A 14,622-nucleotide genomic window follows, 5' to 3' on the forward strand; every position below is an offset into this window, starting at 1 on the left:
CTGTACTTATTCTAAGCAGTGATAGATTTCTGCAAGAACACACAGCAGACGACCATAATTTTAGTCATGACAGTAAAAAAGACAACTCCTAATTCTCATACATCCTCTGTTGTCTTTGTGTGACTCGATAATGGCTGACGGAGGAGACTGCAATTTATGAATCTACTCCAAGAGAAAATGCTAAACATGGATTTTCATATTGATCTATTTTTCACGTACATACTTCGGCAAAAAAAGGAAATGTCTTGATGTCCATTTTTGAGCTCCTGCTCTTCTGTTAGACAAATGAAAGTGTTTTTTTTTTTTTTCGTTTGCGGTGCAATTTGGATTTCTTATCACATTCAATTATATGAGCGCCTGCGTCCCTGTGATGTATGCTTGCAGAGAGACTATGGGGGTAAGAAAGTGAGGTGAGAATAAGTGAGGGACGAACGAGGGGGAGAAACCAACAAGAATGGGCTCTGTATCCTTACGACGAGGCTACTTATTATTAAAGTCAATTTATAAGCTTTCATGAATCGGCTCTTCAGTGGGGAATTACTCTGGCATGAAGGGTGATTTCTGTGATGAATTCCACGGCTCTGCAGAATGACCGTCGCTAATACACAGTTCACCTATTTTCGCAGTCTGGGTAAATAATGTGTGCGGGGGAAAAGTCTCTAAAGTAAACACATCCACTTTCACAATACACTGACAAATAATAACCACAGCAGCCTAATATGAAATGAGTTTGCGAAAATGGCCGCAAAAGCAGGCAATTGCCCAGAGCCCCAGACCTAAAACTACTCGGCTTTACTGAATGTTCAGTGGTTGATGGCAGGTGAGAAGTCCCACTGAAGCCATAAACACTGGAAAAAACCCTTCATTAGCCTGTGTGCTGTTCTGGAAAAGTTAGTAAACTTAGGGCAGTGTTACTCTTTTGCACCAAATTACATAGAGAAAATCAGCATTTTTAGCTCACAGGCACGTGGAGCTGCTGGTGTACTGCTGCCTCGTATCCATTTACTACATTTACTAATACTTACACACTGGAACCTTTAAATAGAATATTGTGCCCAGTAGTCTTTAAAAAAAAAAAATTGGGCTAATGGGGGAGATATCAGAGCTGAGCGCTTCTCCTTCTGAGCTGAAACTAGAATACTAAAGAGGCAGTTGGTTCCCACAGGGTCTAACTCACCAACACCAACAACAAAATAATGACTGAACAAACTGGTAGATGAAGGAAAACATTTATTAATGAGGTGTTTCTAAATGTCCTTACAAAGATATGACAATACAGATTACAATTATGTGTAACGATGCTGCATATTCTGGAGACCAAGACCAGGCTACCATAACTCACTTGTAGTCTTTACCCTAATGTCACCAGGCGAGATGAAATCTAAACAGCAGTGGCAGATGTTACATCACTAATACGTGGCTCAGACAAGGAGCTGAACGCACATTTTTTTTTAGATGTTTCTATTTGTTCTTACAGATATATGACAGCATGTTTAATACGTGTAACAGTGCTACTAAAACATGATTCCAACACTTTTTATGATGAGATTTTATGATCGTGTATGACAGGGGTGTCCAACATTTTTTAACGAGGGCCGTCTTTGATAATGTGAAGATTTCTGGGGGCCAATAGTCCTTTTTTTGAACAGTAACAAAATAATAATTCATTTTTAAATGGGATTGTAGATGAGATGAGTGCATATAGCTGTACGTCAAATGTGGGTTTTGAAACCAGGACTCCAGTTTTTATACATGGCACCTTTTAAGCAGCTGTTCTGATCCAGTCTTACTTGCACAGATGAAAGTAGCCATACACAGTATAAGCAGCAGAATCCTGCAAAGCATTGTGGGTTAAAAAAAAAATCATATATGGCAATTTATCTCAGAGGAGCTCGACTGCTGATGAGTCTGTGCAGGTTCTGTGTTGTAGACATATGTCTTAGACAATCTTAAAGGGACAGTTGTTGTTTTTTTGGTTTGTTTTTTGGTTGGGACCAAAGTGTCCACTGACTGTCATTATGATGAGGCCACAAATTGTTATTTAAAAGTAATCTGCTTTGAATCGTAAGACTGACGTCCACCTTAAAGTCGTAGTGTGTAACTAACCCACCTTTTTTTTGATGTCGATTTTTCTGCCTTTGTTCGGTTTTGATGAACATAAACCATTAAACATTATTCTTATGCTACACCCTTCATCTGAAAACATGACTGACATTTGTCTGTATACAAAATAATGATACTGAACAAGAGGGATGAAGGAAACATTTATTCATGAGATGTTTTTAAATGTCCTTACAAACATATGACACTATGGACTACTAATTATTATGTGTAACAGTGCTACATGCTAAAAGCTAAGTCAAGATGACACATTTTATCTCAACAGGAAGGACATGTTAGGATTGTAGTCTGTCTCACCAACAATGGTAATGTCAGCATTGTTCACCCTAAAGAGAAACAATTAATGATCAGAGAAATATGGAAACAATTGTATTTCAAGTATAAGGATTGAGAGATTGTGATGGGTAATGGGTATTAATGTGTGTGTAACGCTTATTGACTCACAGTCTGCTTACACACAGCATACATTCGTTCAAGTAGACGAGGCCGTCACTGCCCCACACGGGAAAAAGTAACAGAGGACAATGCTTTCTTGTTTCTTGATTTCTTGTTATCCCGTCGCAGGAGGGCTGCAGGGACAAAAAAAAGAATAAGTAAATATATATATAAAAAAACAGCATAACACAAACTGTTAAGAACACTTGTTACACCTGCATAAAACTATAATATATTTTTATTGGATTATTCAATTATTTCAACGGCCTTAAAGCTGCAGTTGAAGCTTTACAAACTTCAGTTTCTAGTCAAAGGTTGTTTAACCACACTGTTCACGTAGTGATGACGGCGTAATATTATTACAAAGAGGAAAAACCATAACACAATTAAACTCACATGTCCACTTCAAAGTCAACAGTTTTATGTTAATTTGAAATTTCAAAAATAAAAGTTAAAATAAAAAGTGAAGTAAATTTCAGTTCAACGACATCTAAGTCTCGACTCATTCTTTATGACAAAAGGCTGCTGTGTTTGTGTGTATGTGCTGGTCTGGACCACATAATGAACAGTTAAGTCTCTCTTTAAAGGGGACATATTACGCAAAATCAACTTTTTAACCATTTTAATACTTATATTTGGGACTCTGGGGGCCCTACCAGTCACCAAAGTGTGGAAAAAGAATACTCCGTCATGTTTTCGTGGTTCCCCTAAGTGTAAGTATAGGCGATAAAACACTCGATGTTGAATTCCCTGCGCTTATGACGTCAGCATGCGCATTTCACCGCGAATGTTACCGCCCCACCAGTAAGTTTACTTCGAGAGCTCCACCTTAGCTCCACCTTGTCCCTGCGAGAGTGCAGGCGAGGGAGGAAGAGCGGTATTATGTCAACGCGGAGGGACAAGTGTGCTGTTCGTGGCTGCACAGTGGAGCACAGTGTTTTACACAAACTTCCACAGAGGATTTGATATATGAAGCTAATGTGCCGGATAAAGTCAGCAAACGTGTGTTCGTGTGTTCGCACTAGACTGCGGCCAGCGGTCGCCGTATTTAGTCAGGGGACGTATTTCACCGACGTACAAACACACACACATTGTTAAAATATTTGTTCAGTACGTCCTCCATGACCGGAGCACAGACTCTGTCTGATACAATCACATATACAGTGGCGAGCGGCAGTTTATGCCGCTCGCCACTGGCGATCAGCGGTGCTGCACTCTCTGTGCAGAGGTGCTGCACTCTCTGTGAAAATCAGCTGATCGCCACCGCTGATCGCCAGCGGCGAGCCGCCAAAACGGCCGCTGTATGCGACTGATCGCCAGCTCCGGTGCAGACCGGTGACTATGCTCCGGAGACCTCGCCACCGCGGCACCGCTGATCGCCAGCGGCGAGCCGCCTAAACGGCCACTGTATGCGTTTAGGCAGCTCGCCGCTCGCCGCTGGCGATCAGCGGTGCCGCGGTGGCGATCAGCGGTGCCGCGGTGGCGATCAGCGGTGCCGCGGTGACGAGGTCCCCGGAGCATAGTCACCGGTCTGATACAGTAACATACAGCGCCAGCTTATGCAGCTCGCCGCACGCCGCTGGCGATCAGTGGTGCTGTTCCTAAGTGTTTTTAACTGATTAACAGTTCGGCACTGTTCGGCTCGATCCTTATGTAGAACGTCTCTTCCTGTGACGGCACTCTGGCTGTTTTCTGCGCACGCTGCCATGTTGATATTGTCAGAGAACTAGTGGAGGGAGGGGGAGACGAATAGAGCTGTAAAGCGCTGTAACGAGGACAAATCAGAAACCCCCTGGAAGAAGTGGGTGTGTGTTTGCCTGTGTCTCATTTGCATGTAAAGGGACCAAGCACGAAAACCGAGCGTTCTGAAAGGGGCGGGCTTAGCAGGGTTATTGAACTGCTATGATGCTTCATCCTTATGGTATTTTGACCAAGGCATGTCACTGACATGTTCATTAGGACACCAGGGAACTATTTTAATGGGGGAAATAGGGTATAATATGTCCCCTTTAATCTATTATAAAGTCTGGATGTGCACCATCATATCTTCGATTTAATTCACAATTAAACGATTATTAAGAAAAACAATTTGTTAATTAGTTAATTGGTCAAGTGCTGTTGTGAGGTTATTGCACACAATGCCCTTTTGTCAAAGTGTGTGGTCATTTCAGCACCACTGACATTAAACAGCTCCTGACCTGATCTCAAGTGCTGGTGCACTTTGACTGAGCACTGCGCTGTCCGTGGTTCTGATCGCTTCTTCTTTGCTTCCTTTCCAATACAATTCAAATAGTTGGTTGAATATATACTGTATGCTGTGTGTGTGTGTGTGTTGGACAACATGCTCTGTCTCCCTGTATTCCCGCTTTACGAAATTACATCTTTAGTCAATTTTAATCTGGACGTGTCGAGATTTAAGTCTATATATTATTCCGAAACATTGACTGTCAAGTGTTTATCAGAAAACTTGACAACAAGATCAAATTAACACTGAATTTTCTTCTATTTTTAATTTTACTCGTATGAAAAGTGATGTTGAATTCAAGTCAAGAACACAGACTGTTTCATAGAATAAAGAGGCACCAGGTGATAATCTCACTGGTCATTTTTATTTCTTGACACTTTAATTTATCATCGGAAATTGAGGCTTGTCAAATTTTGATATAATAACTCTCTAAAAAAACAGTGGAGTTTTACGTGATACTCTAGCTCTTTCAAATACATCATAATTTACTTACTTTTTACTTTAAGTATTGATTTTGTAAGATAATTACACTTTATGAATGATGATTAATAAAGATAAAAAAGTACAGACAAGAAACTTGAAATAAATTATATTTCATTTCACAGGACATTTGATTAGACCAAATAAAATTAGTGAATGCTTGTTGACACATAATTAGACTGTAAGAAGTTCCCATAATACCATTATCATCTAATTAAGCAGAAACAGGTTTTTATGTTAGTTCACTCTCAGGTTTAGATATTTATTACAAAGTTCAAAGAGAAGTTCAGGCTGTAAAAGAGATTGAAGGGTGTTTGTGTTTTTTTTCTTTGTCTTACCGCTCTGTTGAGTCCTGAATTGTGTTCAGCATCTAAAAGATTATATAATACAATAACAAAATATGAGATACATACTGTTCATACAGACATGCGACACAAATGAAGAATTTAAATATAGTTTACATAAATCTTCGGGCCTTTCGCTCTGTTAAAATGTCCAACACTGGCTTTTTAAGTGGTTTCCAGTGACATGGAGTGATGGTCAATGCAGAGTCCTTTCACTCACACATACACACAAAGACTGAGACATGGTCCCAATATAAAAATCTCTTTATTTATGATGCTTTTTAAGCAGGTGTTCAGGTCAATTCTTACCTGCACAGATGAAAACAGCCATACAGATGAGCAACAGGTTCTTGCAAAGCATTCTTGGTAAAAAACTCACAAAATTCAAATGAAATGTTGTGAATTTATCTGAGAGGAGCTCGACTGCTGAGGAGTCTGTGCAGGTTCTCTGTGGTTGTGATGTTTGGTGCTGACGTGTTATAGTCATATAAAAGGCAGATGAGGCTCCGCAGGGCAGGTGTTAATCTTAAAGGGATAGTTAACATTTTCTTGTTTTGTGGTTGTATGAGGTACTTATACATAGTCAGGGCTGACTGCGCTGTCTGAACCACCTGCACAGAGAACCAGCTTGAGACAAGGATGGTGTCTCGCACTTAGCAACATGGCTGCCAGTGAAGGACACAAGGAAAATTGTATTTTAGACCCATAACAAAAGGCTCACCTTAGAAAACTCTTGCCAAAGTCTGAAATATCTCTTTCTATAACAGAGTCAGCATCTTAGTTTATTATGTTTTATCAAATTTTGGATGCTATACTAAACTATGACATTTTTGTACATAGTTAGACAAGAGCTACTAACCACTAGGCCACCATACCACTCAGGTCTGTCATAGTATGTCATCCAAAATGTGACAAAAATGTCTTAGTTTATAATGTTGTCCAAAATTTGAGAAAAATGTCATAGTTGAGTATGTTGTCGAAAATGTGACAAAAATGTCAGAAATTTGTATATCGTCCAAAATGTGACAAAAATGTCTCAGTTTAGTATGTCTTCCAGAATTACACACATATATGGATTACACAGCGCTGTCATGAACTATGGCTGAGCAGAACAAGGGACTCAAAGGCAGGACTCAGAACACAAATCAGTCAGTAACAGAGTTTAATACCAGGCAGAGGTTCGGTACACAGGAGGTCAAAGAGATCAGGCAGAGGTACAAAAACGTCAGGCAAAACGGCATGGTCAAAAATAGCAGGCAAGGTTCAAAAACACGAGAAAACAAGACTGTGGCTGTGAAAGAGAGTGCTGGGGCGTGAGCTATGAACTACAACAAACTGGCGACGAGACAAGACACAGAGGGGAATATAAGCAGTGCTTGATTAGGGAGTGATAGGAGGTGTGGTAGACACAATCAGGGATCAGGTGCACGCCAACAAGGAAGGGGGCGGGGTAGACAGGAACCTGAAACAGAGACAAGGGTGAGTGATTTCCAAAATAAAACAGGAAGACAAGACATGGAACATGAAGGGAGAAACAAAACAAGATACTTATCGGAGGTGACAGATCATGACAAGCGCACCCGTTCCAACCTGGGCTTGAATTCAGGTCTTTATTTTTAAAGGTGAGAGTGCTAACCACTGCACTAACCTTGGAGTCCCTTATTTGGCAGGTTGTCCCAAAAGACCTAAAATGTATGTCATTCAAAATCACTCAAAAAAGTTACAGTATGTCATCAAACAAGAAAGTCATAGTATAGTATGACGTCCAAATTCACCCAAACAAAGTAACAGTATAGTATGTTGTCCAAAATAAGTAAAAAATGTCATAGTATAAAATATGTTGTCCAAAATAAGTCACAAAAGTCCTAGTTTAGTATGTCTTTCAAAATCTACACAAATAAATGGATTACAAAGGGCACCTGTTACAACCAGGATGTGAACCCAGGTCTTTTTTCTTAAAGGTAAGACTCCGAACCACTACACTAATGTATGTCAGCCACAGGCAGTCAAAAAAGTCATAGTATAGTATGTCATCAAAAATCAGTCAAAAAAGTCATAGGTTAGTATGTACTCCAAAATAGTCAAACAAGTCATAGTATAACCTGTCGTCCAAAATCAGTCAGAAAAGTCATAGTATAGTATGTCCTCCAAAATCAGTCAAAAAAGTCATAGTATAGTATGTCGTCCAAAATCAGTCAAAAAAGTCATAGTATAGTATGTCGTCTAAAATCAGTCAATAAGTCATAGTATAGTGTGTCATCCAAAATCAGTCGGAAATGTAATTGGTTAGTACGTCGTCCAAAATCAGTCAAAATAGTAAGTCGGCCGAAATCAGTCGAAAAAGTCATAGTTATAGTATGTCGTCCAAAATCAGTCAAAAAAGTATGTCGTCCGAAATCAGTCAAAAAAGTCATAGGTTAGTATGTCGTCCATAATCAGTCAGAAATGTTATTGGTTAGTATGTCGTCCAAAATCAGTCAAAAAAGTCACAGATTAGAATGTACTTCAAAATAGTCAAAAAAGTCATGGTTAGTATGTTGTCCAAAATCAGCCAAAAAAGTCACAGATTAGAATGTACTTCAAAATAGTAAAAAAATTCATAGGCTAGTATGTTGTCCAAAATCAGCCAAAAAAGTCATAGGTTAGTATGTCGTCCAAAATCAGTCAAAAAAGTCATAGTATAGTATGTCGTACGAAATCAGTCAAAAAAAGTCACAAGTTAGGGCAGGAGACTAAATTTGTGTTACTCTTTTGCACCAAATTACATAGAGAAACGAGCCGACCCACGCGGGTCGCCGTGTGCCACGGCTCCCCGCGTGCCTCGCGCTCTCACCCGTTCATTCACCGCGCGCGGTACTAGTTATTTTCAGTACTAGTTATTTTCAGCGGCGTCCCCACGCATGTCGATCCAAATTTCGGGGGGGATCGGGCAACGTATGGCAAAGTTATAGGGCACTTCCTGTTTAAAATGGCAGACTTCCTGTTCGGTCAAGTGCGTGTCCGTAAACGTGTTCAGGGAACTTCCCTTGTCTTACATATCAAGTTTTGTGCAGATCGGATAATCTTAGAGTTTACTTCCTGTTTCGGACATTCCACTTCCTGTTAGGAGGTCATCTCTTGCAGACATGCTCAGGACAGGTCCCTGGTGTCACATAAAAGGTTTCGTGCAAATTGGACAACGTACGGCAAAGTTAGAGGGCACTTCCTGTTTAAAATGGCCGACTTCCTGTTTGTCTCCGGAAACATGTTCAGGGAAGGTCCCGTAACTCACATATCTAGTTCCGTGTCAATCGGACAATGTAAGACTTTACTTCCTGTTTCGGGCGTTCCACTTCCTGTAGGGAGGTGACCTTTTACGGACATGCTCAGGACAGGTCCCTGGTGTCACATATAAGGTTTTGTGCAGATCGGACAACGTACGGCAAAGTTAGAAGGCACTTCCTGTTTAAAATGGCCGACTTCCTGTTCGGTCAACGGCGTCTCCGTAAACATGTTCAGGGAAGGTCCGGTAACTCACATATCTAGTTTCGTGTCAATCGGACAATGTAAGACTTTACTTCCTGTTTCGGGCGTTCCACTTCCTGTAGGGAGGTGACCTTTTACGGACATGTTGAGGAAGGGTCTGGGGTCCCACATACTAAGTTTCAAGTGGATACAACAATCCCTGTTGGAGCAGCATCAAAAACTATAAATGTAATTCTGTCTGCTGTCACCAGGGGGCGCTGTATTTGAAAATGAATATTTTCATATAGACGTGTTCAGGGCCGGACTGTCATCAATCCTTGCAAGTTTGGTTCAGATCGGACCAGGATTGGCAAAGTTGTAACAGTTTGTTTTTTTAGAATTTTCTACCACCACCAGGAGGCGCTGTTTTCAAAATGTACCGTTTCAGCAACATAGTCGTCTTCAGCAACTAACCATCATCAACAATAGCAAGTTTGGTTGGGATCAGACCTTCCATCGCGAAGTTATAAGAGTTTCATTGTCTGTTATGAAAAATTATTATTATCTCCAATTTTGGCGCCCCCTATCTCGTACGCCATACAATATTTTAAAAAGCTTTTGATAACTTTTGATGCTCAACTCGTCCACATTGATCTCCCCAAGTTTGAAGGTGATCGCACAAAAGCTCTAGGAGGAGATAATTGAAATACAAGCTGTCATATTGTATACTGTCACCAGGGGGCGCTGTTTTCGAAATTGAATATTTTCATATAGACGTCTTTAGGGCCGGACTATCATCAATCCTAGCAAGTTTGGTTCAGATCGGACCAGGATTCACGAAGTTGTAGCAGTTTGATTTTTTGTCCCAAAAATCCGACTTTGCGTCGTTGCCATGGCAACACCGTTAAACGATTTGTCGTCATATTGATCACGCATCATCTACCATGTGTTTTGACTGTTGTCACCAATTTTGAGTGCGGTACGATTATCTGTGTAAAAGTTATTCCCGAAATCGTAAAAAAACTTTTTTTTGGTGTATTTTCTTTCACCACAAGGAGGCGCTGTTTTCAAACTTCACCGTTTTTTCATAGACGTCTTCAGCCATGGCCCATCATCAATGGTAGCAAGTTTGGTTCGGATCGGACCTTCCATCGCAAAGTTATAAGAGTTTTGTTTTTCTGATGCGAAACATCAGAAACATCACGAACTTTGCTGCCCCCTATCTCGTGCGCCGTGCGACATTTGAAAAAACTTTTGATACGGTGAGCTCCTCAACTGGTCCACAGGGACCTCACCAAGTTTGAAGGTGATCGCACGAAAACTCTAGGAGGAGTTAGTTCAAATACCATTGCTGCGAATTCGCCAAAATCGCCCAAAAATCGCCAATCAACCCAAGATGGCGGATTTCCTGTAGGTTTCACGGGAAAGTCGTCATCGACTTTTTTGACCGTCCCCACCTAATGAACGTGTGTACCAAGTTTCGTTCACATACGTTAAACCCGACATGAGTTGACCTAATAGAAGTTTTTTGCGTGACTTTTTAGCCCCTCCCACTTCCAATTTTCCACGCATTTTCCCCGAACGACTTTCAGACGTAAATTTACACCAGGATTGATGCGGTCACAAAAATCTGTGAGTTTTGGGGTATGGGAAAGGCCTCAAAAATGCGATTTACTTTTAGGAATAATAATAATAATAATAATAATAATAAAAATAACTAGTACCGCGCGCGGTTCTGAACGGGTTCGAGCCGACCCACGCGGGTCGCCGTGTGCCACGGCTCCCCGCGTGCCTCGCGCTCTCACCCGTTCATTCACCGCGCGCGGTACTAGTTATTTTCAGTACTAGTTATTTTCAGTACTAGTTATTTTCAGCGGCGTCCCTGCGCATGTCGTTCCAAATTTCGAGGGGAATCGGGCAACGTATGACAAAGTTATAGGGCACTTCCTGTTTAAAATGGCAGACTTCCTGTTCGGTCAAGTGCGTGTCCGTAAACGTGTTCAGTGAACTTCCCTTGTCTTACATATCAAGTTTTGTGCAGATCGGACAATCTTAGAGTTTACTTCCTGTTTCGGGCATTCCACTTCCTGTTGGGAGGTCACCTTTTGCAGACATGCTCAGGACAGGTCCCTGGTGTCACATATAAGGTTTTGTGCAAATCGGACAATGTACTGCAAAGTTAGAGGGCACTTCCTGTTTAAAATGGCCAACTTCCTGTTCATCTCTGGAAACATGTTCAGGGAAGGTCCCGTAACTCACATATCTAGTTTTGTGTCAATCGGACAATGTAAGACTTTACTTCCTGTTTCGGGCGTTCCACTTCCGACCTTTTACGGACATGCTCAGGACAGGTCCCTGGTGTCACATATAAGATTTTGTGCAAATCGGACAACGTACGGCAAAGTTAGAGGGCACTTCCTGTTTAAAATGGCCGACTTCCTGTTCGTCTCCGGAAACATGTTCAGGGAAGGTCCAGTAACTCACATATCTAGTTTCATGTCAATCGGACAATGTAAGACTTTACTTCCTGTTTCGGGCGTTCCACTTCCTGTAGGGAGGTGACCTTTTACGGACATGCTCAGGACAGGTCCCTGGTGTCACATATAAGGTTTTGTGCAGATCGGACAACGTACGGCAAGGTTAGAGGGCACTTCCTGTTTAAAATGGCCGACTTCCTGTTCGGTCAACGGCGTCTCCGTAAACAGGTTCAGGGAAGGTCCAGTAACTCACATATCTAGTTTCGTGTCAATCGGACAATGTAAGACTTTACTTCCTGTTTCGGGCGTTCCACTTCCTGTAGGGAGGTGACCTTTTACGGACATGTTGAGGAAGGGTCTGGGGTCCCACATACTAAGTTTCAAGTGGATACAACAATCCCTGTTGGAGCAGCATCAAAAACTATAAATGTAATTCTGTCTGCTGTCACCAGGGGGCGCTGTATTTGAAAATGAATATTTTCATATAGACGTGTTCAGGGCCGGACTGTCATCAATCCTTGCAAGTTTGGTTCAGATCGGACCAGGATTGGCAAAGTTGTAACAGTTTGTTTTTTTAGAATTTTCTACCACCACCAGGAGGCGCTGTTTTCAAAATGTACCGTTTCAGCAACATGGTCGTCTTCAGCAACTAACCATCATCAACTGTAGCAAGTTTGGTTGGGATCAGACCTTCCATCGCGAAGTTATAAGAGTTTCATTGTCTGTTATGAAAAATTATTATTATCTCCAATTTTGGCGCCCCCTATCTCGTACGCCATACAATATTTTAAAAAGCTTTTGATAACTTTTGATGCTCAACTCGTCCACATTGATCTCACCAAGTTTGAAGGTGATCGCACAAAAGCTCTAGGAGGAGATAATTGAAATACAAGCTGTCATATTGTCTGCTGTCACCAGGGGGCGCTGTTTTCGAAATTAAATATTTTCATATAGACGTCTTTAGGGCCGGACTATCATCAATCCTAGCAAGTTTGGTTCAGATCGGACCAGGATTCACGAAGTTGTAGCAGTTTGATTTTTTGTCCCAAAAATCAGACTTTGCGTCGTTGCCATGGCAACACCGTTAAACGATTTGTCATCATATTGATCACGCATCGTCTACCATGTGTTTTGACTGTTGTCACCAATTTTGAGTGCGTTACGATTATCTGTGTAAAAGTTATTCCCGAAATCGTAAAAAAACTTTTTTTTTGTGTATTTTCTTTCACCACAAGGAGGCGCTGTTTTCAAACTTCACCGTTTTTTCATAGACGTCTTCAGCCATGGCCCATCATCAATCATAGCAAGTTTGGTTCGGATCGGACCTTCCATCGCAAAGTTATAAGAGTTTTGTTTTTCTGATGCGAAACATCAGAATCATCACGAACTTTGCTGCCCCCTATCTCGTGCGCCATGCGACATTTGAAAAAACTTTTGATACCGTAAGCTCCTCAACTGGTCCACAGGGACCTCACCAAGTTTGAAGGTGATCGCACGAAAACTCTAGGAGGAGTTAGTTCAAATACCATTGCTGCGAATTCGCCAAAATCGCCAAAAAATGGCCAATCAACCCAAGATGGCGGATTTCCTGTTGGGTTTGGATCATGGTCATAATGTAATTTTTTCTTCATCCTGACCCACTACACATGTGTACCGAATTTCGGGCATGTGCGATAATTGTGTTGGTCATGGTGAATTTGGACAGGTGGCGCCGCACTTATTGGCCCCTCCCACATTCAATTTTCGACGCACATTCCCCGAACCTTTTTCAGACGTAAATTTACACCACGATTAATGCGGTCACAAAAATCTGTGAGTTTTGGGGTATGGGAAAGGCCTCAAAAAGGCAATTTACTTTAAGGAATAATAAGAATAATAATAATAATGAAAATGAAAATAACTAGTACTGAAAATAACTAGTACCGCGCGCGGTTCTGAACGGGTTCGAGCCGACCCACGCGGGTCGCCGTGTGCCACGGCTCCCCGCGTGCCTCGCGCTCTCACCCGTTCATTCACCGCGCGCGGTACTAGTTATTTTCAGTACTAGTTATTTTCAGCGGCGTCCCCGCACATGTCGATCCAAATTTCGGGGGGGATCGGCAACGTATGGCAAAGTCATAGGGCACTTCCTGTTTAAAATGGCCAACTTCCTGTTCGTCTCTGGAAACATGTTCAGGGAAGGTCCCGTAACTCACATATCTAGTTTTGTGTCAATCGGACAATGTAAGACTTTACTTCCTGTTTCGGGTGTTACACTTCCTGTAGGGAGGTGACCTTTTACGGACATGCTCAGGACAGGTCCCTGGTGTCACATATAAGGTTTTGTGCAAATCGGACAACGTACGGCAAAGTTAGAGGGCACTTCCTGTTTAAAATGGCCGACTTCCTGTTCGTCTCCGTAAACATGTTCAGGGAAGGTCCCGTAGCTCACATATCTAGTTTCGTGTCAATCGGACAACGTAAGACTTTACTTCCTGTTACGGGCGTTCCACTTCCTGTAGGGAGGTGACCTTTTACGGACATGTTGAGGAAGGGTCTGGGGTCCCACATACTAAGTTTCAAGTGGATACAACAATCCCTGTTGGAGCAGCATCAAAAACTATAAATGTAATTCTGTCTGCTGTCACCAGGGGGCGCTGTATTTGAAAATGAATATTTTCATATAGACGTGTTCAGGGCCGGACTGTCAGCAATCCTTGCAAGTTTGGTTCAGATCGGACCAGGATTGGCAAAGTTGTAACAGTTTGTTTTTTTAGAATTTTAGAATTTTCTAGCACCACCAGGGCCCCTATCTCGTGCGCCGTGCGACATTTGAAAAAACTTTTGATACCGTGAGCTCCTCAACTGGTCCACAGGGACCTCACCAAGTTTGAAGGTGATCGCACGAAAACTCTAGGAGGAGTTAGTTCAAATACCATTGCTGCGAATTCGCCAAAATCGCCCAAAAATGGCCAATCAACCCAAGATGGCGGATTTCCTGTTGGGTTTGGATCATGGTCATAATGTAATTTTTTCTTCATCCTGACCCACTACACATGTGTACCGAATTTCGTGCATGTGCGATAATTGTGTTGGT

At 41.8% G+C, this 14,622-nt stretch overlaps 1 protein-coding gene across 1 annotated transcript; it reads right to left on the reverse strand.

Annotated features, from left to right (window-relative positions):
- Nucleotides 1-2,251: 2,251 nt before the first annotated feature.
- On the reverse strand, nucleotides 2,252-6,060 carry LOC131472745 (probable pancreatic secretory proteinase inhibitor). Its single transcript, XM_058650180.1, has 4 exons — nucleotides 5,935-6,060; nucleotides 5,620-5,651; nucleotides 2,566-2,690; nucleotides 2,252-2,447 (listed from the first exon to the last, which is right to left on the reverse strand). Exons 1-4 carry the CDS (start codon nucleotides 5,984-5,986, stop codon nucleotides 2,375-2,377), a joined length of 282 nt encoding a protein of 93 aa, XP_058506163.1. The 5' UTR covers nucleotides 5,987-6,060; the 3' UTR covers nucleotides 2,252-2,374.
- Between the last annotated feature and the right edge of the window lie 8,562 nt (nucleotides 6,061-14,622).

The sequence above is a fragment of the Solea solea genome, chromosome 14 (assembly GCF_958295425.1).
Source record: "Solea solea chromosome 14, fSolSol10.1, whole genome shotgun sequence".
NCBI lineage: Eukaryota > Metazoa > Chordata > Actinopteri > Pleuronectiformes > Soleidae > Solea > Solea solea.

What these genes read in the sequence shown, in the direction of transcription:
- LOC131472745 (XM_058650180.1), bottom strand. Translation starts at nt 5,986, where the DNA reads ATGCTTTGCAAGAACCTGTTGCTCATCTGTATGGCTGTTTTCATCTGT. An exon ending in ATTCAGGACTCAACAGAGCG is followed by an intron (nt 2,691 to 5,619) that starts GTAAGACAAAGA and finishes TTGTCCCTGCAG; the next exon opens with CCCTCCTGCGACGGGATAAC. An exon ending in ATGCTGTGTGTAAGCAGACT is followed by an intron (nt 2,448 to 2,565) that starts GTGAGTCAATAA and finishes GTTTCTCTTTAG; the next exon opens with GGTGAACAATGCTGACATTA.